The following is a 27,423-nucleotide window of genomic DNA, read 5'->3' as shown; positions in this document are numbered from 1 at the left end:
TCCATCATGGTTTCAGAAACATGTAATTGAGTTGAATATTCAAGATGATTTGATAAGAAGTTTGGCTTTTGGTCCTTCAAAAATGGTAAGAACGTGGAATCGATACTCGGTTAATGGGTTTAATTTTCAAACATTCAACCACGGTAAAGGTAAGGCTAGGTGCAATTGGGGGGTTACTATTTCTTCTCTTGATGACAACGAATACTATGGTATAGTTGAAGATATCTTTGAAATTAGTTATAGTGGACGTGACCGAGCTTATAAAACTGTCTTATTCAAGGTTGACTGGAAGGATAATTCTGTGGCTGGAATGAGAGTACATGAACAATACAAGCTTGTAGAAGTGAATCGTACTAGAACATACTCTAAGTATGATCCATTTATACTTGCACATCAGGCTCATCAAGTGTATTTTGCTACTTATCCAAGCACAACAAATGATAGAAATCAAAATGCGTGGTGTGCAATCTTTAAGACAAAGGCACGGTCACAAGTTGATACAACTTTTTTCCAAGAAGAAAACGTTTCAAATGAAACGCTTTTGTCTCCACCCGATGAAATCAACTATGAGCATGAGAATAAAGATGGTGAAGACATGGAAGAGGAAGAATTTTATGATGTGGGAAATTAATTTATTTATTTTTCTCTCCTTTATTACACTTTTTCACCAACCACTTCCTTATAGATTTCATCTGGTTCATTCCGGATCCTTCACTCTATTTCGGTTTTTAAAAATCGTTTTAATCTTTTCTCTCGATTTAAATTTTAAGTTTTTATAAAAGAAAGACGGAATTCGATTTTAAAACCCCTAAGTTCACCTTGACTTTCAATTACATTTTCGTTCTTCCTTTTTGTTTTTCATCTTCCCTTTTTTATTCGCATTTTGAGGCGTGCGTGCACCCATGGACGGTTCGAAAAGATGATTCATGTCAGCCGACCCCAAATCATTTTGGGATTAAGGCTCTGATGTTGTTGTTGTTGTTGTTGTTGTGGAAGAGAGACTGCCGGGGGAGGATGAGGCGGAGGAGGAGGAGGAGAGAAGGGAAGAAGAGGAGGAGAGGAGGGGGGAAGATGAGGTGAGGAGGAGAAGGGAGGAGGAGAAAAGGAGGAAGGACGAGGGGTTTGGAGATGAAGATGATTATGATGATGATGATGACGATGATGACGATGAGGATGAGGATGAGGATGAGGACGGGGGGTTTGAAGATGAAGATGATTAAATTGGTATAATTTTGTATTCCTCAAGAGTAAATTATTAAAATTTAGAAGTCTGTATAATTTTCATTTATCATTATTTGTGTTAATTTTTATTTGTATTATCGAGATGGGTGGAGCGGTCGAGGTAGGAAGCGTGGAGGCGGCTCGGGAGGAGGACAGAGTACGCGTCCGGAGCGGGAGGAGGAGTTTGTGCGGGAGGATCGATGCGGCAGACAGACGGTGACGATGAGGAGACTGACGCTACCGACGAGCCACCACCGGTGCCGATACGGTACACTTCGGATCATAAGATGATTCTTGAGCCGGCGGGATTATGGTAAGTTTTATTCTTTATTAGTCTACTATTTTTTTTTTTTTTTTTTTTTTTTTTTTTTTTTAAATAATAATTGTTTGTAATTTTACATGTTCAAAATAAATGCAGGTTTATGGACGATTGCGTGGTACGAGGTGTCACGAAAAGCACGAAGACTAATTTCGTGGGTCCAATTCCTACATCGTGGACACAAGCTTCTCATGCACAAAGAGAGGCGTGGTTCAATAACTTTCGGGTATATATTTTCCGTAATTCTTTGTTTTAATAACCAAGGTTATACTTTTATAAATACTAATATGAAATTTTGTCGCTTTTTTTTTGTAGCAAGCATTTGCTTGGTCACCGTCTCAAGAACAGAATGTCCGTATCAGGTATAATGACGTCGGTACTCGACGATATCGGGACGTGATTTGGAAGGTAGTTAGGCGCCCAAAGGAACCAGACCACATGAAAGGTATTTAATTAACTTGTTTTGTTATTTGTATTAATTAGTATATACTCTCTTATATTATAAATAATATCAGTAACTTATTAGTTATGATTTCATATGTGTAATTGCAGGTGACAAGTATGAAGGCTTAATAAAGCATACCAAAAACCGAAGCTTTTCGGAAGAAGTCTAAGCAAGCATCCCTCAACAAAAGAGGAGGAAAGGAAGACGCCGTGAACGAGCCTACTCATTACGCGGGTTCACGATCGTTCTGGAATCGTATGTTGGGGGTAAGTTTGTCTATTACTTCACACTTTTTTTTTGTTTTCAATGTAACATGTTTATTTTATGTTAGATTTTTTGTTGATTTTCTAACATGTATGTTTTATTTTTCATTCAGAGAGGAAAGAAGAAGTCACAAATAGATTGCGACGGTACAAATCTGTTTCGGACACGCATTCCAGGGTTGACCACAAAGGGGTTAGAACTTGGACTAAGCCAAAAGACAAGTAATTATATGTAAGTTTCCGTAACACTTAATTTTTGTTAATTTATTCTCTTTTAAAATGTCGTATATAAGGTGGTTACCATATTAACTTACAACCAATTGTTTAATATTGTAGGAAGCATTTGAACAAGAAAAAGCCGCCAATCCGAAACTCCTGATAATGACATATGGTATAAGTTGGTGGATGGCTTCAAGAAAGGGCACGTGTATGGTACCGGAAGTTCAACACCGGCTTTCTATGAGAAAACGCGTAGGAGATCGACTTCAACAATTCCCAGCAACACGTATCAACCGGGAATTATTAGTCAACTTCAAGGTCAAATAAGAGAGCGTGATGAACGTGATGCCAAACGTGATGAAGAATTGCGCCAAATGAAGGAAAGAATGGCAATGTTTGAGACTTGGTGGCAAGGTTGTAACCCCGGACCTGGACCCAACTACGATCCAAATGATCCGCATGGTCCAAATGGGGGGAGTGGAGCCGGTGTTGGCTTCCAAGTAAGATGATTTTAGCATGTAAGCTTGTAAAACTTGAACACTTTAGACTTGAACATTTAGAATAGCTTAGCTTGTAAAACTTTCATTTTCAATATATGAAATGAAGTTTGAGAAATTGGGAGGTGTTGGGTTGAAATGTATGGTGTTGTGTGTGTTGAAATTTGGGATGTATGGTGTTGTGGAACATCGGTTTGTATGCAGGTTGTAAATATTTGGCTAGCAATGAAAACGAAAAAAACCACCAAAACTTACAAGAGCTTTGGCGGCGATTTGTGATTTGCGACGCAAGTCGATCGCCAATTTGGCGATTGATTGAAGGTAGTCGCCAATTTGGCGACTCAATAGCGATCGCCAAATCACAAATCGATCCGCCAAATTGGCTTCAACTCGAAAATCGGCTACGTCACCCAAAAAAGGCGACTACCTTTTAATCAGTCGCCAATTTGGCGACTACCCTATCAGTCGCCATTTTTGGCATTTGGCGACTGATTTGGCAGTCGCCAAATTTGGCGACCGACTTTAGTCGCCAAAGCTAGAAAAGGCGACTAAGGTCCGCGACTGACTTTTGGCGACTGAATTCAGTCGCCAAATTGATTTTGGCGACTGATTTCAGTCGCCAAAATCAGTCGCCTGTTTTAATTCTTTTTGTAGTGTTTGTACCGAGCGAACTCACTCTGACGCTCAAGTCAATAAACTTAAAAGGATTAAGTTATGTGTTACTTGGCGAAGTATATTTTGTAGAGAGATAAGGAAGATATTACCAGATGAATAGTGATCCTTAGTTTAAATTGTGGATCCTTTCCTCAATGAGGGTTGAGGAGTATTTATAGACTTTCACCTTTTGTCACGTAGTAGCCAAGTGGCCAAGTGGCTAGCAGGTGAAAGACCGATCTACCCTCGGCCGAGGGACCCATGGCAGGCCGGCGGGCCCTGTTGACTCGCCGCCGAGGGGTCTTGGATATGAGTTCGCGGATATGTGCCCCGGCTGGCTAGTTGTCCTAGCCGAGGCACAAGAGACATGCCGACAGTCGCGTCGTTAAGTTAGGGTCATGTCAAGTCGTTGACTTCTTTGTGGATATCTTTGACCTTGCTCAATATGTTGACTCGGTCAGCGGGTGCAGAATATGCCCCATCAACAATAATTTCCTTATTTTACATGGTGGAGTAATTTGTTTGTGTGGGATTTAGGGCTTCCTTGGTTTGAGGGTATAGGAGGGGGAATAAATAGGGGAGATATATGTGAGGTGCATTTTTCATGTTTGGTACGAGAGTAACTATTCACCTCCCGAATATATTACTCTCATGAAAAGGTAATACATTACCCGCCCTCCCACCTGGGTAATGATTAAGGGAGTAAAACATCTAATCAGTAATCATTACTCTTATATGTCAAACTTATCATCAAATAACTCATTACCCCTGTAATTAATTTTTCCCAATAATTATCACTCAAATAAAATTTATCCCGTAATTATTTCATGGATTCCAGACAAGCCCTTAGGAATACATAAATTTGACATATTTCAATCCTTCCCTTATACTTCGTACTTACACAAATAACATTATACCTCCAGTGGTATAATAGCATCATACAACCAAGTTATAACTTATCGAGTTTATGTGTAATTTTTTTGAGCTTTCTTAAAATTAATTTTTTTTTATGTTTAAGTGAGTGAGTTCAGAAATTTTATGGTATAGCTCGATTTTTTTAAAACAAAACTCGAAAATTTTATTATATGGCTCGGGTTCTAGAGCATACAACTGGGTACAACTGGTTGTAGGATCTATTAACTATCGTACTTATACTCATTAGTTATTAATTAAAATCGCATAAGAATCAAGAAAATGTGAGAAAAAGTATAATTTATTAATAATATTGAGCCACAAATTTTCCACTTGCAGGGTAAAATGAGAGTAACTATTGATCGAGATAAAAAGAGTACTATTTGATCCGTCATAAAAGCGACAAAGACAATATATAAATATACAGTCTACAATGAAATACGTATATAGTGATGTCTACTACTTCCTCCATTCAACTCCAAACTACCATATTGGTTTTTGCATACTATTCACAAATGAATCTTCAATTGCAATTTTCTCTCAATATATAAGTGAAAATATATTCTTGTGGGATCTTATTTGATTCGTCTTTACGAGTACATTAAAAATATGTAACTTTTATAATTTTTGCATATACGTAGCTAATGATATTTACCGCGCAAAACATGCGTTGGCAAACGTGAAAAGTGTACTATGGTAGTTTGGAGTTGAATGGAGGAAGTACTTTTTCTTATCTTTATTATTTGCTTTTATAATAACGTCCCTTTCTTGATGTCTTGACCAACGATAAATGCAATCGTTTTATAGTGATTCCATAAATAAGACTTTCGTTTGTAAAAAATGAAAGATTTTATTTATAGTGATTCCATAATTAAGACTTTCGTTTGTAAAAAATGAAAGATTTTATTTATAGTGATTCCATAAATAAGACTTTTGTTTTTATAGTGATTTCACGAGCAATCGAACATGCATTTAGTTTTATAGTCTACTAATTGATAGGTGATTTTTAGTTTATTTGTAAAAATTACTATATTTTTATTCTTTTTCTTGGTGAGGGGAATTCTATATTTGTTAGTAAAAAATAACTTCAAATTAACATTTTGATTATCTGTTCGTAGAAATTACATTCAAAATGAAAGGGTTATTTTGATTATTTACTCCTTCCGTTCCGGTCAATTGGTGTCCTTTAATTTTGGCACAAAAATTAAGAAAAGAGGAGGGGGTCAATTACTAAATGACAAGTGAAACAAATTGGGTGAAACAAATTGGGTGTTAATGATCAAATTGTTCATCGAGTTCATTCTTAAAATATAAAGGACAACAATTGAGAAAAAGGACAACAAATAAGCGGGACAAATGGAGTATTTGTTAGTACAGATTAAATACAAAAATAACATTAATTTTCGGTTTATATCTCTATGTTTATATATTTTATGTTTGGGTAGTAATGTTTGGTAAAATTAGTTGAAAACTGAAAAGTTAAGTGAAATATGAAAATGTAGCTTTAATGTAAAAGGATATAATAATTATTTAATATTATAGATTAAAGGGATAAAAAATGGAAGATAACTTATTTCAGTTACCTGAAATCTCTAGATAGCATTTCATTTCAGGTAGCTTATTTGGATAAAAAAGTTACTTGTCAAACACTTGCGAAAAAAATGAGTTAGCCGAAACAGAGCCTTAGAATAATTAAACTTTGAGAAAATCAAAACATTATTGATCGACATAGTCTATAAACTTTTTTTTTGTTTTTTTACAGTTGAATACATAAAGAACCGTTCCTACATTAATCGAGCCATTACTTTTCTATAACAAAGGACATCAATGTTTTTTAATACATTATTTTGTTGTAAAACCGTCTTATACGAGACTTAGTCATTTGGAAAAAGATGATTTTGGAATAGATTATTTTACTTATCGGGTAAGACTATTGAAAGAGTACTTACGTTCTAATGTTATACGACCTTATTGAGTATTGATCGTCATTGATCGTTACAAGTGAATAAGTGATAAACGAGTAGTTGGTTTTTCAATCGTGGAAAAGTTCAAAATAGTAGCACCAACAATAAAACTCCTTGATCTTACAAAACGTTGAGAAAGTACTTGCATACTATTTTGACATATTAAGTAGAAATTTAATCAAAAATTTCAAACTTTCAATTGCAGATTATTAACACCAAGAAATTGTCAACTCTTGAAGGTTAGGTGTAACAAATACTATTCGTTTTGTTGAAAGATCATGGTTAGTTTATTCCGGTTAATATAATATTGGGAGGTGTTAAATTAAGTCACCTATTAATTAGAGAAGGGGAAAGAAAGGAGGGTATATAATACGGAGTAGTAAGGAAAATGAGGGGAGTTAGCGTCACCGAATGTAGCTCAATCTCGGCGTCACCTTCTTACATGCATATAATAAGTGGAGATTCAAATAATAATGTGTACATTACATGCAATAAGGGGGACCTCAATAATAAGGGGTGCATGTGAGAGGGTGACGCCGAGATTGGGCGACGCCCTATCATTATCCATATAATTTTTTTATAACTGTGGTATATAATAATTTTAAGTGTATAAAATAACACCCGATGCACACAAATACATGACTTTCGTACTCTTGTAACATTATTATACCACCGAACCATGTGGATTTTTAGATTCTTTACCTAAATAAGATGTCAAGACAGATATTCTTTGAAATATATTTAAATAATTTAGTATATTTAAGACTCAAACTTTCATAAAAACTAGTTTTATGCCCGTGCAGAAATTGCACGGTCTACATCGATAAAATTTGTTGAATATATATTTTATTGTTAGAAAATCCACGATTAGGCATTATATTATGACTTAAATTTTTTGATTATAAGTCATATTTTTAATTTAATAGAATGTAAAAATTGGTAAACGAAATATGTCGCAGACTATTTTTAACCCGTATTCTAACAATTATTCGACCCCTATTCACTTTTACCCGTATTTTAATTTTTATCCTGCCATGGTTAATCTGTTTAACGTAATCTAAATTAACTCGACTTGCATAATCCAAATGCAATCATAATGAATTGATTAAACTCGTTTACAGGTGACTTGATGTGAATCAATATAAAAAAAAAAATATCAGAAATAACCATATAATAATACACGTGGAATCCAAATTGTTCGATCTAGCCCGAGTATCGCCGTTTTAAGGTTACTGGGTCAAGTAATAAGAATCAGTCAAAATAAAAGATTTAGATTTGTCTTATATGCTAAAATGAGATGGGTACTTACCCGTTTTAATGTTAAAGCGAGATACTTTTATTTTAAGGGAGTCTAATCGGAGACAAACCTAGCACCATACATAAAATACAAATTGCATGAATATGGTTCAAATAGTAATTTTATATTACTTAGAATTGATTAAAAGTAATGTTAATTAATACATGGCTTAGTCAACATTCCTAATATGGGTTTAACCTGCATTTTATTTATCCGAAAGAATTATAAACCCAATTATTTGACTCATAACCTCCCATATTCATATGCCATGTAACTTACTTTATTTTCAAGTTTTAAATTTTTTTTTTCAGTTTCAGTAATTTTAACAAATAAATATAATTTTTTAAAACTTTATTTCCTCATTTCTATCTCATTTCATTCACATTATTTCACTAAGGTTTGAATAAATATGGTATTTAATGTTTTCTTATTATGTCTTACGAATTTGATTATAAAGAAAAATTAGGTTGTTTCTGAATTGTATTTATTAATCCAGTTAATTAATGAGTTTATCTTAATAAGATCAAGTCCGAATTATATTTTTTAATTTTTTTTTCTTACTAATTTGTGTTCTTTAATATATTTGTATTTAAGTGACTTATATTTTTTCGATTTTTCGAATTTTTTTCCTCAAAGTACGATGAACTCAGTTGTGCACTCTTGAAAAAGAGAAAAAAAAAGAAATGCAAAACAAAATGAAGTATAGGAGAGAGAGTAATTAAATAGTTACAATGATCATGGAGGTCCCTACTTAAAAAAAAAGTGTGTTTAATTTTATCGGCCAATGGAAAGTCATGAAAAACCTAGTTTTATAGTACTAGGTAGATAATTGATTAATTTAAGAGCATGTTTAGCCTAACTTGTAAAAAAAATGAGTTTTTGTTTTTCAAGCTTAATTTTTTAAAAGTGTTTTTCAAAAGCAGAAATAACAAATTGTTGTTTCTATTTTTATGGGCAAAATGATGGTTTTTTGGTTTTTGAGAAATTCTGTTTTAGCTTTTAAATAATGATATGTTTGGCCAAAAAATGTTTTTAAATCTAAAAACACTTTTAAAAACCATGCCAAACATATAATAAGCTTGAAAAACAAAAACTCATTCTTAAGAAGTGAGGCCAAACCTGCTCTTAAACGAGAATTTGTGTTTTCCAAAATGCAATCTCGACCTACAAAACAGAATTTGGATTCTCTCAATTACTTTCTCTTTATTACCTCTCTAATATACTCTTATTCTAATATATTCTCTTTTCATTTATTTAAACATTAATTTTATAAAATAATTATAACCACTAGATCGTCCCAAAATTTAATCCAACCCATTTAAAAATAATAAAAATCTTTTTTTTTTTTTTTTTCAGGCAATGGAAAAAATTCGGACTCCATAAGAACAAGTCAGCCGGAGTCTTCCTAGACCTTTACCCCACTTGGTTAAATCTAGTGAGCCAAGGTGCTCGTTGACCAGTGACTGAGAAAATAATTGGTCAAGTTTGCTAATAAACGTTCATTCATTGGCTATTTTTATGTGTGGCACCAAAGTTGGTTACTATATCACATTTGTCATGTTTTTTGGTTGATGTAACATACAAATATTGCTTTTAGACTTTTCGTTTTCTTTTTGTTTATAAAGAATCTTAAGGTGGAGTTTTCAGATGGTGATCTCTCAAGTCTCAATACAGCAATAGAGTAATCCTATTGGGTAGGGAACATGGATTTGTAGAGATTTGTAGGCACAAATTCTCATTTTGGGCTTAAGCTTAAAATGGGAAGATGGTAGAGTTACACCAGATGTATGAGGCCCTCATACACCACCAATAATGACGCGCCACTTGTCCAATTCAAAGAATCTTATTTAATCTAATTAATCCCTTGATTCCTTCATTAATTGCCCCCCCTAATTAATGTTCTCGGTTTTACCACATATTTTATTAATTAAAAAAACCTTCTCTCCTAATTTATATTTAAGTCTTATTTATTAGGGTTATTTCATGGGAATAATCCATTCTAAGCCTCCTCTTCTCATATTAATCCATCTTATTGTTTAACTGAGAAAAATCTCATCTTTGACATCATTTATCTCACAATGCACCGGGTAACCTACTACTTGTTTATCGGGTCATACTTAAAAAAAAAAGTAAAATCAATAACCCAACAATTAAAACAATAATAACCTTAATCCCTTTCCTTCCCTTCACCCCCTTCATTCCACAAATTTTGCCATTACTAACAAGTCATCAAAAGAGCAGCTAATCAACAAGATATTACTATAACATCAAATTTTCTACCGTCATGCTAGTAGGCTAGTACCAGTACTTTTAAACTTTCCACAAACATTCTAAGCAATCTTTTGGCATCAGAATTTTGAAAAGTATGCTTTGCAAATGTTCCTTTCTTTAGCTCAAAAATCTTGAATCCTCATAGAGCCCATAACCAGAGAACAATTAATCAATGAAAATGATGGAAGACTTACAAGCTGGGTATTAATCAATTAATCAATGAAAATGATGAAGATTAAAAGTTGGGTATTGTTGATTTGGGGTTTTCTTTCAGATCTTGCACATGGGTTTTCATCAAACGTATGTCATCAAAACATTATAATGGAGATGGATGAAAGCATTGGTTGTGAGCAGGATGGGGAGGAGATAGGAGAGACAGAGAAAGTGATGGGATTGAGGTTGGGGTTAACTTTTTAATGGAGGTTGATGATAATGAGGGTTTGATCTGAAAAAAAAAATGGTGAAGAAGTTCTAATTTTAATGGAGGTTGGGGTTATCATTTTAATGGAGATGGATGATAACGAGGGCTTGATCTGGAAAAATGGTGAAGAAGACCTAATTTGTGTAATTAGGAAAATGTCAGAAGATTTAGAAAGAAAAGAAGTAAAAATTAGAAGGAAGAATGGGATCCAAAAAGTCACTTGTTTAGAAACTGGTAATATCAGGTCAAAAATGGGCTTAGTCTATTACAAGTTAAATGATGTCAAAGATGAGATTTTTCTCGATTAAACACTGGGATGGATTAATATGAGAAGATGCGGCTTAGGATGGATTATTCCCGTGAAATAACCCTATTTATTACTAATACCTTTTATTATTTTTAGTATTTATGTATACAGTATATACCTTTAATATTTCGTATATTTATGTATACCTCTAATATACGTACACAGTCCTGTATACGCTACGGTTAATTGATACGTATTGTATCAATTTCTTTATACGGTATGATTATTCCTTATATGTATGTTTATGTATTTACGTTAATTTTTTTTTTTTAATTTTTTTTTTCAATTAATATTTTTTCATATAATACCTTTTCTTTTGTCTTATATTATTTTAAATTATACCTAAATTTCGTTGTAATTTATTTTTTTGCGTAATTTTTTGTTTTATACACACTGTTTTTAATATTTAATTTCTTTAAATTAATTTTTTTTAAACAAAATTTAAAATTAAATTTATGTCTTTTTTTATACACATTATTTTAAATTTTTAATTAAATTGATAAATATTTTATTTGCTAATATCCATGACCGGAAGTTAAAAAGACCTTATATATATATATATATAGGACTGGACATATGACAGTATAAGTTAGTGGGTGCAGTGGTTTCCTTACTTAGTTCATGCTTTCCTTACTAAGTGTCTCGTGTTCGAATCCTCTTGTGGGTTTTTCTTTTTGTTTTTGGCATAATTTTGCACAAGTTAACCGTATGCTATTCTAATACTTGAAGACATATACTCAATACTGTGAAAATGAATTAAGGAAAATAGTCATTGATTTTGAATTTTTGATTGATCATACATTATTTGTTTAAAGAAGTCAAATGATATACAAAAAAAAAATCATACTTCCTATTTACAACCTATGACTATAATTTGTATATTGAGAATATTGAGAATTTGAATATTGTGACCTAAATTGCGATTGGGAGAACGTCGGAGTATTTTGTGACGGTGTAAAACGTGGAGTATTTTGTGTACCACTAAAGACACTCATAAAGGATGAAGCATCATCGTTTGGAACATGTCGGGTTGGGTTCGTATTTGGGGGGAGCGTAGTGGTTGTCGGATCCTCATCATTTGTCTTTCTCCTTCTCTTTGTCTGTTTGACAATACGTCTTCTGCCATTCCCTCGCTTGTCGGGGGGTCTCTAATGTCACCTTCTTGTTGAGGTGTGTTTATGATAGTCTCCCTAGGTCGTAGTCTCCTCGACCCCACATTTTTGAGGAAACTCCACCGCCGCAAATGAATCTATAGATCGTATCCCAAATGAGCCTCTAACTCTTTGATTAGTTCATCGGTTCTGCTATTATAAATGGCAGAAGACCCTTCACTTTGCATAGCCAACCTCTTAATGTAATCATTTTTTACCGTTATCTCAAGAGACCTTTTAACACGTTCTGACTCATCCGGGTTGTAGTACCCAACCCGAATATTTTCGTATCCTCTAACCAAATCCTTGCGCCAACGTTCGATTATGTATTTGTGCAGGGATAGCTTTTACGTCCAACACATCAAGACACTTCATGATATGGCGACATAAGATCCCTCTAAATTCAAACATCTTACAACCACATTTATACTCACCAGTGATTGTGTCAATACTCACTTCAAAACTTCTTCGATCTTTCTTCCAAAATGCTTCTGTCACTTTTGATGTGGCCCTAAACCTCTTGATGAAACCCAAACTATTTGGAAGAGTTTCGACATTGGTGCTTATACAACCATATACCTCTGTTTTCACCTCTCCGAATTCTTGTTTGTGTAGACCTTACTAAAGATATCCTCGAATAATATCATGGGATCCCATTTAAGTGGGTTCTTAATGTCTTTGGCGTTATTGACTTTCTCGTCCTCCACCTTTTTCTCTATGGCATCCTCGTACTGCTCCATGAATTGCATCAGGCCGGTTTCTATGCTCATGTACGTTTTAATAAATCTGTTTGTTTGTTCACTCCTCTGAGTAGAAGACATACCCGCATTTAAAGTGTCTTTCCAAAAAACAGGCATCCACCGCTGTCTCATATCCCATGCACCCCTCAACCATTTGTTACGTCGCAAGTTGTATTTTTCCATGAAATCGTCCCACATATCTTGCAGTTCCTCCTCGGTGATACTCTCGTGTACAAGCGTACGCAAATCTCTGTCAATCTGAGGAAATTGTGGGTGGTCTTTTAGATTCTTATCCGCGTTTTGAAGAATATGCCAAAGGCATAATCTATGTTTAGTCTCCGGGAACACTTTCTTGATTGCCCCTTCCATTGCTTTACATTGATCAGTTAGTAAGACGGTTGGAGCTCTACCCATGCATTCTATCCACTTCTCAAACACCCACTCGAATGACTCTGTGTCTTCGTATGAAATTAAAGCCGCTGCATATAATATTGTACTTCCATGATGATTAACTCCAACGAATGGACATGAAAGGCATCCGGTACTGTTGCTTAGGAATGTACTATCGAACGATGATGGGTCACCAAAAGCCTTGTACATGGCACGACATCGTGCATCAGACCAGAAAATGTTCAACAGCTTATTATCCGCGTCCCTTTCAACAGCGTAGTAAAAATCTGGATTCTGCTCTTTTAAGCCCTCAAAATAATTTAAGACCTCTTTAGCGTCACCACGAAACCTACTTTTGCGACGTTCGCTGTTGATGAAGTTTCTCGCGTCCTGCCCATTGAAATGTAGATTATGAATCCCTCCAACCTCCCTAACTAATGTGTTGAAGTTCCGGGTAATTGGTATGCCAGCTCTGTCGTTCAACACCAACCTGACCTTGAAATATTCGCTTATGTGCCTATAATTGACTACATGCCGGCTAACCTCAGGATTCAAATCGTGATTATGTACCAAATCACAAGTACAGATTACAAATTTCCCACTGTCGTGATTTAATTTCCCAAATACATACATTTTACATGGTGTTACACACGAGCTTTTCTTCGTCGTATTGCCCTCTGAACACATAAACCTAATCTTGTTCATCATGTGGAATCGTGGTTCTTTATCCCCCAACTCCGTTTCGACGTACCCCCTGCTCCTTGAAGGGAGCCAAAAGTTGGCTACTACGAACATGAAGTTCAAACTAGGGGTGCTAACGAGCCGAGCCGAGCCCGAGCTTGGCCTTGCTCGGCTTGTGCTCAAGAACCAAAACTCGAACTCGAGCCGATCTCGAGCTTACCCGAGCTTCAAAAAAACGTGCTCGTTATAAAGCTTGCGAGCTTTAACGCGAGCTCGAGCCAAACTCGAGCCCAAGTCGAGCCTATATAAAACTGTTTATTTTTTATTTTTTTTCTTTCAATATTTTTAATAACAAGGCTCGAAAATTATATGTAAAAATATTTCGCAAATCAGCGAGATATTTGTTATGTGTGATACAAAAATATATTCATGATAAAATATTTTTACAAAATATGAGTAATATCTTATGTAATCCCACAAATTCGAGCCGCTCGCGAGCTTTTCGAGTCGAGCCGGCCTTTGCTCGGCTTGACTCGTTAAGCTCTCGAGCCGAGCCCGAGCCCGAGTCGAGCTCGCACGAGCCGAGCTTTAACCGAGTTTTGACCGAGCCGATCTCGAGTAGCTCACGAGCTGTCTCGGCTCGTTAGCACCCCTAGTTCAAACCCCGTCTTATAAGCGTAAGTATAACAGAAAGCAGCAAACTGTTCACCTGATTCAAATCCCGCACCAATCGTAGGCTCAATAGCTGGTTGATTGTCTTCATTGCCTTCCAGAACATGTGCTGCATACCGTAACAATTCAGTGGCTGTTTCATTCTCGTCAATGACTTCGTTTTCTCCCTCCTCCTCGATATACAAAGCATTTAAATCAAAACTATTCGACATTTTTAAATGATGAAGGTTGTTTTGAGAAGATGAAGGTGATGGAGTTGATGAACTTAGAGTTTGCTGTGTTGAACTACTTTGACTGTGGAAGTTGAAAGGTTAATCTCAATTTACTTTTAATTATTTTTATTTTTTTCTCATATTTTATTTTTAATTATTTTTAATTTTAAAAATAAAACCTACTATTTACGGTGGGTGGAAGTTGGAAGGTTTTCTCCCTAATTTTCTTTTAATTATTTTTAATTTCTTACTCATATTTTATTTTTAATTATTTATAATTTTAAAAATAAAACCTAATATTTACGGTGGAAGTTGGAAGGTTTTCTTCCTCATTTTCTTTTAATTAGTTTGATGAAAAATTCCCGCCTAATTCTCCCGCCAACCTAATCCTACCATTATCCTTTTTCATTACCCACATGCATGTCTCTTCAGTTGCAAAATTAACAATCAAATTTATACTAAAAAAACAAATAGTAGAGAATTAAACGACAAAATGTAAGAACGAAAATAGATTATTATTATTAAGATAAACTTAAAAAAAGTACAATATTAAGCCTAATCCTTATTAAGTAAGGATCGTAAAATCTTAATATCATCTTCAAATTCTTCCCTAAGTTTGCAACATTTTTCATAAGTACCCAACACGGATTTGATGAAACCATCCGTTTCCTTCTCCATTTCCTTTATGCCATTTGCATAACAATCGTTGCGAATTTTAATCGCCCCGACCACCATCTTCATCGCCCTCAACTCCTGTTCACGGAGACAGGAAACTTGTTCTTCCAAAAAACTCATAGATCCAATCATAAGATCGTTAAGGCCTGCAATTTCGACTGCCATTTCAAAAAATCTGAGTTTTTAGAGAGAAAATAAAGAGAGATAAAGTGAATGAGTAAGAAAAGGTTAGGGAGAAAGGTGATTCTTCTTTTAACTCCCCTCGTATTTATAACAAGGATGGTGACCTTTGGTGAACCATAACATGAATAAATTAAATTAAATTAAACTAAATAAAATTAAATTAATAAAATGTGGTGGTTCATTAATAAATGCAATGAAAATTAAAGAAACACATCGGAATACTAAAAGACAAAATTTTCTAAGATTATAATTACAATATTAAGGAAAATAAAGATTACAATATTAAGGAAAACTAAATTAATAAAAACTAAAACTAAAACTAAATTAAAGGTTACAATATTAAGGAAAAAAATAAAACTAATTTCTAAGATAAAGAAGGCAAAATAGCCTCTAAGGCCCCGATCTCCCTCTCCAAGTCCTTCCTGAAATCGTATGTCCTCTGATAGTCACGTAAGAAGGATTGTATGAGGGACTCGAGTGATTTGTCGAAATCTTTGATACCTCTTTCATGCCAACGGTTGCGGCGTTCCATAAGGGATTTCATCCTCGAAACATGCTCCAACTCCGTCACACAGAGCTCATCCACCAAAGCTTGTTTACCTCTGATTGATCTATTAACAACATCAACGGCCGCGTTTTCCATCTTGACGTATACAAATATAAGGATTAAATTAGAATTAAGAATATTAAAGGTATTATTGAGAGAAGAGAGAGAGAAGTTGAACAAATAGAGAAAGAGATGAAAATAAGTACTATTAAGAGAAGTTAGAGAGAGACTTTGATTATGTTTTAGTTGATATGATAACAAAAAAAAATGCTTATAAAGGTTGTAATATTTACCAATCCGTGGCTTTATTTGTGATTGGTCACTTATAGGATCAACGGCCACGATTTAATGTGGAATATCATCAAATATTTTAATTACAACTGAACGGTCACGATTAACTATTAAGTACCATCACTTTTTAAGTTGTTTTAACACTATATTGTCCTTTTCCCGCCAAAATATTCGTACAATCCTATTGATCATACGCTGCAACGATTAGTCGATAGCAACGTACGATCTCATCTTAAGTCTTAGAAACTTGTTAAAATTAGTCCTACACTGTTGATCGGAATAATTAACTAATTATAGCAACATACGATTGATAACAACTTAACTTAGGTCTTACGTCCCGAGACATAGGTATGTACACCCGTATTGATCGTACATTGCTATGATTAGTCAATAGCAACATACGATTGATAACAACTTAACTTAGGTCTTACGTCCCGAGACATAGGTATCTACACCCGTATTGATCGTACATTGCTATGATTAGTCAATAGCAACATACGATTGATAACAACTTAACTTAGGTCTTACGTCCCGAGACATAGGTATCTACACCCGTATTGATCGTACATTGCTATGATTAGTCAATAGCAACGTCATTTATCTATAACATTTTAAACATAGGCATCTAAACCCGTATTGATCGTACATTGATATAATTAGTCAATAGCAATGTACGATGTATAACATCTTAAACCACAAGACATAGGTATCTAAACTCGTATTGATTGTATATTGCTATGATTAGTCAATAGCAACGTTCGATCGATAACATCTTCAACCATAATACATAGGACCATAATACATTGGTATCTAAACTCGTATTGATCGTATATTGCTATGATTACTCAATAGCAATGCACGATCGATAACATCTTAAACCATAAGACATAGGTATCTTAATCAATTATCCCGTTCTAATCATATATAAACTCATATTGATCAAACGTTAAGTCTTAACCTTAGGTCTTAAATTTATGTCTTAACCTTACGTATTACACATACATCGTACATATGGCTAAAAACCCTAAAACCACAAATAAACCCTATAAACCCTATACACCCAAAACTCCTAAAAAACCTAGAAACCCTAAACCCCAAATAAACCCTAAACCCCAAATAAACCCTAAACCCCAAATAAACCTTAAACCCCAAATAAACCCTAAAATTTTATTTTAACCAAACCATGATGGACTAAAATTTGGATGATCATCAACGCGACAAGCTATGTAGAACATTTGTATTATATTTCTATTTTAATATTTTAACTTAATAAACAAAATAAATTAAGTAACAGTAAAACCATTCATTTTTTAAACACAACAAAAATAAAAAACTTATATTTTAATATAAATTTAACTGTTGTTTTTTATTTCATAAAAAATAAAAACTTATATTTTAATATCAATTTAACGATTGTTTTAATATTTTAATATTTTAAAACTTGTTTTTTATATTCATTTATTATATTAATATGTTACTGTATCAATGTAACTGTATATTTATATTATGTTTTCAATAATAAAATTTATATTTTAATATTTTAACTTAATAAAACTAACATTTAAAAATATGTTTCGGCATTAATATGTTACTTTAGTCTACGAATTACATAAAATATTTACTTTCAATTATTTAAAAACATGTAAATAAATTAAGATATATATTATTTACTATTATTTTTAATAATATAATTGGTCATTAATAATTTTAATCTACTTGCCTTTTCGAAATCTGTAAAATAAATTAAGATGCATAGGGAAGACAAACGTTAATAATTCAATTTTATGGAGAATAGTAAGAGTTACACTATTTTTTTTTTTTTTAATTCCATTTTATCGAGTATGATAACAGTCGCCCTTTTTGGTTTATATTTTTTAATTTTAATTTATAAGGACAATTAAATTAAAAGAAAGGTAATATGAAAAGAAAATTACTTTCATTAATATTAAAAACGACGTACAAAGGGAAAAAAAAAACAACAAACAGAATTTAAAAACTAAACCTAATGACTACAACCAACACAAGAATCAAATCTAAGTTTCTTAGAATTGAGCCTTCTTGGACGAGTCCTCCCGAACCTCTTCTTGGACATCTTTGAAGGGAGGATGTCGGGGGTTTTTGTGCATGGCGAGTTCCCCATAGCTTTTCCGGAGTTCTTCGGCTTAGGAGGGGTTGCTATAACCTCAATCACCTCCACTACTTCGTCCTCCTCTTCCTCCTCCACCCTAACAATAGAGGAATCAATTTTAGGGGTAGCTAACATCTCTATCCCATCGTCAATTTTCTTCCAATACATTTTGTCGAGTTCAAATTTACCCCAATTAAGCATATTAAATTCCTCCTCAAATAAATCGACAAGGAAAGTATTTCCATGGTAACCCGGACTAGCTCTCGTTAAAGCATTTTGGACATTAGTAGGACCAACTTGTTTGATTATTTCTCTCATGAACAATCTCGTGCACACAATGTCTCTTGCATGGGCTTTCCTCTCTTCCGACATTTTTGTTATTTCACTTGAGGATAGTTAAATTAATTTAGTAGGGAAGATGTAGTTTGGATGAATTAAAATTTGGAGGGAATGACTATATTTATAATACAATATTTCCCTCCCAAAAAAAATAATCAATGCATGGTTTCCCGCCAAATGCAAGTTAGGTGGAGAAAACCCTAACGACCTTTCATCTTCTTAATGATTACAACATAAAAATAAGAAGTTATAGATTATCAGCAAACAATTCGTGTAGCACAGTTGGTAAGATACATAATTTTCTAACCAGACGTCTAAGGTTCGAACCTTGTTGCGGTACATTTTATTAACAACTTTTTTCTGCGTACTTTTTGTAAAAAAAAAGTATTTAAATGAAAATAGTTGTACCATAAATAATTACGTCCAACAAATTTTTATTATTAACATTTTTTTAAGAATTTTTTATTAAATAATTATGTCCAATAATTTTTTTTTAAGAAAAATACAAAATAAAATTTAAATTTTTTTTATTTAACTCACTAATTTCATACTTAATATTATGAAATTATTCAAAAATAAATATAATGTAAAAACAGTGCCTTATAAAATGCAAAAACAATTTATCAATAATAAAAAAAAATAAAACCTTGAAATACAGAACGCAAATATATTCAATAATAAATTAAAACGAAAAATACATATAAAAAATAATCAGCAAAAATAATTATACAAAATATATTACAAAGATAAATAATAAATAAGAAGAAGAGATACAAAATTACGAAATATACAGTATAAAAATGTATACAATTAATATCGTATAAGCTCAGGTACAAATATAACGTATTAATTAATGTATCCGCCTCAGTATAAATATACGGTATACAAATGTATACATAAATATTGAAATACACAAAAATATTAATAATAAATAAGAGTTAAATAAAAATTAGGAGAGAAGTTTTTTTAAATTAATAAAATATATGGCAAAACCGAGGACATTAATTAGGGAGGGTAATTAATGAAGGAATCAAGGGATTAATTACAATAAATCAGATTCTTTGAGTTTGACATATGGCGCGTTTTCATTGGTGGTGTATGAGAGGCCTCATACACCTGGTGTAACTCTACCCTTTTCGCTTAAAATGGGTCAGATGGGTATTATATTTGGGAAATGGAGCAGATGATGGAAGATGTGGATCTAATTGTTTAAGGTGTAGGGTAAGTAGTAGGCTAGTGTAGGACTATAGAATATAACTTATATAATATTTTATTGCCCAATAGTGTGAATGTATAGAATTCACAATGCGAGTAAAAATTGCTAAGATATTTTTTTTCTCACTTTTCAACTTACATTAACTAAACCTCACACTTCTGCTCAATGAAATATCGTTTCTCCATTGTTCTTCATTTCTATGGAGTTTCTCCACCTTCCTTCACCATTTTTACATTCTTTAATTTTCTTTAAATCCCTACCCTAACACGTCCTAATTATAAACAAATAGTTTCAATTTTTTTTTAAAAAAAAAAATTAAACATGTGAAATTAATTGTTCAACATGTTACCATTTAAGCAACATAAAGAACCATTACAATTTACTTAAATGTTATCATTCATATTACAAACAATCACTGCCAAGAGTGCCAACTATAGACACATAGTGTACAAATGAACACATTTTACATCTTACAACATGTAAACATAATTGTCCAAATGTTAGCATCTGAACAAAACCAGACACCATTTTATAATGAGTCATAAATGGTTACCGAAAGTTGAAAGTGTAAAGATAGTACAAGTCAAGATAACACATGTCGAGGAAATGAAAACCTAGACAAGTCAAATGATAAAAAGAGAGCTTACTCTCATCTCAAGTATAGACAAAAGGATCCAATGCTAAGCAAAAGTAGAGTCAGCTAGAATTGACAAATTGCTGACTTTGTCCATTAGTCTATAACTAGTGAGTACTATCTAGTGTACTTGTAACAAGTAGTATGCTGCATATATATTGAATATTGTACTCATCTTCATTCAATACAATTAATGAAAATCTTACACAAAATCTTGCTCATTTCTTTCTATGTCCTCTACACCCTTTAAGGCAATTAAGCTCTTCATGTTATCAGAGCCTCAAGGATGAGGGGACTGATAACCATATGAACTGAGCATTTACTAAAACTCAACCACTTCACATTTTCTTCTGCCTATTTATAATGCAGATTATCTGTTGAACTCACTCACAACAAAACTTCTCTAAGTGTTCTTTTCTCTCTTCTCATGGAAAATCCACTCTCAAACACAGAAACCCTGTCCAAAACACCTTCCTTTATGGAACCAACTTACCCCCTCTACTTACATCCGGCAGAAAGCACACATCCCTTGGTAGTGGACACTAAACTATCAGAGATAGAAAATTATCTAGAGTGGAAAAGACAAATGGAAATTGCCATTTGTTCAAAGAGAAAGGTTGGATTCCTAACAGGATTCGTCAAGAGACCTACTGATGATGCAGTCAGAGCAGAAGCCTGGGATACCTGTAACAGTCTGCTCATTTCCTGGATTTTCCATAATGTGGAACCGCCTATCAAGAGATCTATTCTGTATGTGAGAACTGCAAAGGAGATATGGGAATATCTTCAGAGGCAGTTCTCTGTCAGTAATGGTGCAAGAAAGTTCAGACTGAACAAAGAACTTGAAGACCTTGCACAAGGAGAAAGGAGCATCTGTGAGTATTTCACAGACCTAAGGATCTTATGGTAGAATCTGGAGGTCATGACTGATTGGCCTCCAGTCACTCAAATGACTCCTGAAGTCAATGCTTGGCTTGATGCTCAGTTGAAAGAACAGGAGGAGAGAAAGCTCTTTCAATTTCTGAATGGGTTGCATCCATCATATACCACCATGAGAACAAATGTGCTAATGATGTCTCCCTTGCCCACTGTGGAAGAGGCAGCAGCTATTTTCCAGCATGAGGAGGCTTAGAGAAGAAACTACAGAGTCCATGAGAAAATGGAGGTGGATAACTCTGCATTCTTTGCTGGTCAAAGGGGATCTGACACCAACTCTGTATTCTTTGCTGGTCAGAAGGGATCTGACATCACTCCCTCATGTCCTCTCTGTCCTAAAATGAGACACACAAGGGACACATGTTGGAAAATAATAGGATATCCAGCTGACCATCCTGTATCCAAGAGATTTCCTGAAAAATCTCAAGAGTATAAACTCAAAGGTGGATATCAGAAGTCAGGTGGGTATCAGGGGTCTGGGTCCAAGGGATACAAAGGTGGATCTAACAAAGGAAAGCAATCCATTAACTATAAACAAGGAAAAATTGCAGCAAACACAACCATGGGGAGGGTGCTAGTGAAGGAAGCATAACTCTCACAACTCAGCAGTTTGAACAGCTAATGAGCAATCACAAAGGTAAGGGACCAAGTTTTTATCCAGAAACTGAGGACGAATTGGAGGCAAACTTTGCAGGTATGGCTTATTTAAACTGCAGCTATGCTTCTAACTCTTCCCAAGAATGGATCATAGATTCTGGTGCTTCAGACCATATGGTGTCTGACTTAACCATTCTCAGAAATATAAAGGAGTTAAAGGTCAAACTCAAAATAAACTTACCAAATGGAGAAACTTCCATTGTTTCTCACATTGACACTCACACCTTCACTAATGACCTAACCCTAAAAAATGTTTATTTTGTTCCTGCTTTTATACATAACCCGCTATCAGTACACAAATTGACTCAGGATGAGCACTGCTATGTAATGTTTTATGAAAAACTGTGTGTGATACAAGACTGTCAAACCAAGACTACTAGGGGGCTTGGAAGAGAGAACAAGGGAGTGTACTACTTAATAAATAATGATGTTGCTAAACATCCTAAGATAGCTGGTAGTATCACCAGGAATAGTTATCCTGGTGCTTGTAATGCAAATGTATCTGTCCTTTTGTCTAGTCAGGAAGAGGTCTCAGATGGCACATTTTTCAAATCCTGTAGTGCACCTGATGATGATGATGTGTGTAATATTCCTTTTAATTTCAATGATAAGAATTCTGACCTTTGGCACTTAAGACTAGGTCATATGCCTCTGACAACAAACTCAAATATATTCCAAATGTTAAGACTTTGAACCAAAAAGGAATATGCATCCCCTGCTCAATGGCAAAACTCACAAAATTGCCATTTCCCACCAGAACTGAAAAAGCCAAAGATTTATTTGATTTGGTCCACATAGATATCTGGGGTCCCTATAGAAAGGAAACAAGAAATGGACACAAATATTTCCTAACTGTGGTAGATGACCACAGTAGGGCAACCTGGGTATACTTAATGAAACACAAATCTGAGGTTGCCCAACTACTTGTCCAATTTTACCACTTTGCTGCAAATCAATTTGGGAAGACAATCAAAACTTTCAAGTCAGATAATGGATTGGAATTTACAGAAGGTGACAGTAAGCAGTTTCTTTTGTCCAAGGGAATCTGGCAACAAACCAGCTGTGTTGATAGACCACAACAGAATGGAGTGGTTGAGAGAAAACACAGACATTTGCTTGAGATAAGCAGAGCAATTAAGTTTAGTTCTGGATTACCTCTCTCTTTTTGAGGTGATTGTGTTCTTACTGCAGCATTCATAATAAACAGATTACCTACTCCTTTTCTGAAGAATAGGACTCCCTATGAGGTTCTGTTTCATAAGCCACCCAACTATGACATAATGAGGGTGTTCGGATGCCTTGTTGTGGCTTACAACCCAAGCAGGGACAAAGATAAATTCATGCCAAGAGGGGTTCCTTGTATCTTTATAGGGTATCCCTTATCTCAAAAAGGCTACAAAGTATATGATATAGTCAAGAAGACTGTTTTTGTATCAAGGGACATCAAATTCTTTGAAGGAGTGTTCCCTTGCAGGATTAAAAATTTTGCCCAGTTCATTCCTACTCTTTACACTGAGCAATATCAATCTCAATGCTTTATAAACCAAGACATTACTACAGCCTTCATTGATCATGAAGCAGCTACACCACCACCTCAAACTATCACTCAAACTCCTCCTGATGACAATAATGAGGAAAATGAGGAGGTCATTCAGGAGAACATACCTGTTGCCGAGGTTCCCATAATCCAGGAAAGACCAAGGAGGGAGATGAGAGCACCTGAGTGGACAAATGATTTTGTTGTGACTAATCCAGTGATGGCTCCCTCCACAGTAGCCAATATGGTTCAGCTTCATCTGGTGTCCAAGTCTTTTGCTGGTCATATTAATCTTGATCAGACTACCCCTGATCCACTCACCTACCAAGAGGCCATAAAGGAGTCAAAATGGATTCATGCTATGAACCTTGAACTACAGGCCCTTCATGAAAACAACACCTGGCTACTCACTGACTTACCCAAAGGAAGGAAGACCATAGGTTGCAAGTGGGTGTATAAAACCAAATATAATCCTGATGGTACCATTGAAAGACACAAGGCTAGATTAGTAGTTCAAGGTTTCAGACAGATGTATGGGGTGGATTATGATGAGACATTTGCTCCAGTAGCCAAAATGTCCACAGTAAGGGCACTCCTTGCTGTCATCTCAATTAATAACTGGGACACTTGTCAGATGGACGTTGCTAATGCATTCCTCCATGGGGATCTTCTGGAAGAGGTGTACATGAAACTACCCCAAGGATACTGTGATGGTATTCTTCAACCAATTGGACAGGGGGAGAATGACAAACTTGAAGGCAAGGTATGCAAACTCATCAAGTCTCTATATGGGCTAAAACAAGCTCCCAGGCAATGGTTTTCTAAACTGTCAGAAGTCATGCACCAGTGTGGTTTTAGACAATCCCATGCTGATCACTCCCTTTTCATCAAACAGGAGCATGGCAACACCACAGTTGTCCTAATCTATGTAGATGATATGGTGATTGTAGGAGATAGTCCCTCTTAGATACAAGTCCTTAAAGATCATCTTAATGTCTCCTTCCACATGAAAGACTTAGGTGAGTTGAAGTATTTCTTGGGATTGGAAGTAGAAAGGAGCACAGGTGGGATCTTTATTGCTCAGAAGAAATATACTTTTGACTTACTGAAAGACTTTGGGGTGGATAAATCCAGAGCTATACAGCTTCCTGTCAACCCAGTTCTCAAACTTGAACCAGGCAAAAGGACTCCCTTGCCAAACCCTGATCTTTACAGGAAGCTTGTTGGCAAATTGATTTACTTGACCATCTCTCGACCTGATATTGCCTATTCAGTTCAACTCTTGAGTCAATTCCTCCATGCTCCCACCTCTGATCATATGCAAGCAGCCAGACGAGTACTTAGGTACCTCAAGAATGCACCAGGCCAGGGTATACTCTTTGCTAGCAACTCTGTTGTTCAACTTACTGCCTATTGTGACTCAGATTGGGCATCTTGTCCCTTCAGTAGAAGATCTACTACCGGCTATTGCATTCTCCTTGGAGACTCACCTATCTCATGGAAATCCAAGAAACAAACAGTTGTTTCCAGGTCATCTGCTGAAGCAGAATACAGGGCCATGGCAATGACCACATGTGAGGTTACCTGGTTGTTTCAGCTATTACAAGACCTAGGACTCACACATCTGGGTCCAGCACATTTGAAATGTGACAATCAAGCTGCCCTGGCTATTGCAGCCAATCCAGTATATCACGAACGGACTAAACACATCGAGGTAGACTGTCACTTCATCAGAGAAAAAATACAACAAGGCTTTCTTACCACTTCCTATGTTAATACCAAAGACCAGGTAGCTGACGTGCTAACCAAGTCTTGTCCCATATCTCAGCACCACCGCCTACTCTCCAAGATGGGAGTTTCGTCCAGCCTCCACTCTCATCTTGAGGGGGAGTGTAAAGATAGTACAAGTCAAGATAACACATGTCGAGGAAATGAAAACCTAGACAAGTCAAATGATAAAAAGAGAGCTTACTCTCATCTCAAGTATAGACAAAAGGATCCAATGCTAAGCAAAAGTAGAGTCAGCTAGAATTGACAAATTGCTGACTTTGTCCATTAGTCTATAACTAGTGAGTACTATCTAGTGTACTTGTAACAAGTAGTATGCTGCATATATATTGAATATTGTACTCATCTTCATTCAATACAATTAATGAAAATCTTACACAAAATCTTGCTCAGTTCTTTCTATGTCCTCTACACCCTTTAAGGCAATTAAGCTCTTCAGAAAGCACATAAGGAACCATTGCAATTCACTTAAATGTTACCATTCAAATTGACAAAGAATCACTAATAATTGCTGCCATACAATCTAAAATTGGTCACATTTTTATATTTTATAACATGTAAAGCATATTTGTTCAATATGTTAGCATTTACTTCCTCCGTCTCAGTCAACAAGTTAGATTTGTTTTATGCTCCCTTACAAAATAAAGCAAATGTAAACTATTCATCGGGATAGAGGGGGTAAACAACATCAGTTGCCAATTTGCCATATTTATGTTCATTCTGGGTTGTTCTTAATTTGTAACGAAAAAGTAGACAATGAAGATGAGTATGTATGTAGGTGAATGATTTTAATTTTGTTGAAAATGAAGTGCAAACTGAAAATGAAGATTGAATGTGCAGGATTCAAAAAAGTGCATAAGGAATGTAATATTAGTCAATTATTATTTGAAAGATTGCATTAGAAGCACGATTGAACATGGCTCAACTCTTACCATTTCCACACAATATGGTATAATCCGACTCATCTTAAGCAAGGGGAGGAGAGGAGAGGAGAGGGAAATAAATAAACAAAGAACTTTTTTGATTGATTGATATGTAGAGACGATCATACAACTTTCCAACTTGATTCTTCCTATGATGATCATGACAATATGTTCTTTTTAGAAACGATTTTATAATTAAATTTGTTCTGAAACTGTTAAACTCTACTCTTATTTGTGTTTATGAGCAAGTGGACTCCTCCTCTTGTCACCAATTAATTTTAAGATGAAACCTTATTAACTTATAGACTTGTCCGCCTCACTTGTTTTGTAATCCCGTTGTGGAGGACTTAATGAGTTGGTAGTTAAGATTACATATATATTCGCCAAAGTGGTGATTATTCCCCATAATTTTAGCTAATTGTGAGATTACGTTTCATAACTTACAAATGTAGTAATTAGGCCCATAACTTTGATAAAATTTGAAATTCAATTTAATTTTTTATTTTCAACCAAAATTGCACCTAAAAAATTAATTTCATTCATTAATACTCCCTCCAATTCACCATATTTTTTCCTATTTCCTAAAACACTTATTCAAATTTTCTTCCCCTTTCTATTTTTGGTAACTTTTGTTGGAGTGTTGTCTTGAAAAGCAATTTTTCTCGTTGCCTTTTATCCTACATTGGTGGGGAACATCAATGTTTTGATGTTTATAAGGCTCCCTTCACTTGATGGAGTAAGAGATTCGTCTAAGGAGGCTTTTGTGGTGAGTGTTGGGCCTGTGGGTTTGGGTCCAAACACACACACGCGAGCGCGCCTGCCCGGCCCGGCCCCGGGTAGAGCACCTGCAGTGCGGGCCAAAGGCCCTCTTTTACCTTTTTGGTCTTGTGTGATGTGGGCTTGTCCACATTCAGTGAATGTAGGAAGGTCTTA

General features: G+C 34.8%; 2 protein-coding genes across 2 annotated transcripts; one reads left to right on the top strand and one right to left on the bottom strand.

Moving 5' to 3' along the window:
• Positions 1 to 12,528: 12,528 nt before the first annotated feature.
• Positions 12,529 to 13,704, bottom strand: LOC141641743 (protein FAR1-RELATED SEQUENCE 5-like). Its single transcript, XM_074450390.1, has one exon. The coding sequence runs from the start codon at positions 13,702 to 13,704 to the stop codon at positions 12,529 to 12,531; it is 1,176 nt and encodes a 391-aa protein (XP_074306491.1).
• Positions 13,705 to 21,235: 7,531 nt separating this feature from the next.
• Positions 21,236 to 21,781, top strand: LOC141641742 (uncharacterized). Its single transcript, XM_074450389.1, has 2 exons — positions 21,236 to 21,524; positions 21,591 to 21,781. The coding sequence occupies exons 1-2, from the start codon at positions 21,236 to 21,238 to the stop codon at positions 21,779 to 21,781; spliced, it is 480 nt and encodes a 159-aa protein (XP_074306490.1).
• The last annotated feature ends 5,642 nt before the right edge of the window (positions 21,782 to 27,423 follow it).

The sequence above is a fragment of the Silene latifolia genome, chromosome 2, assembly GCF_048544455.1.
Source record: "Silene latifolia isolate original U9 population chromosome 2, ASM4854445v1, whole genome shotgun sequence".
NCBI classification, from domain to species: Eukaryota; Viridiplantae; Streptophyta; class Magnoliopsida; order Caryophyllales; family Caryophyllaceae; genus Silene; species Silene latifolia.
Note: the sequence above shows the minus strand (reverse complement) of the source record. Positions and strands in the feature narration are given on the sequence as shown.

What these genes read in the sequence shown, in the direction of transcription:
- LOC141641743 (XM_074450390.1), bottom strand. Translation starts at nt 13,704, where the DNA reads ATGTATGTATTTGGGAAATTAAATCACGACAGTGGGAAATTTGTAATC.
- LOC141641742 (XM_074450389.1), top strand. Translation starts at nt 21,236, where the DNA reads ATGGAAATTGCCATTTGTTCAAAGAGAAAGGTTGGATTCCTAACAGGA. An exon ending in ACAAGGAGAAAGGAGCATCT is followed by an intron (nt 21,525 to 21,590) that starts GTGAGTATTTCA and finishes ATTGGCCTCCAG; the next exon opens with TCACTCAAATGACTCCTGAA.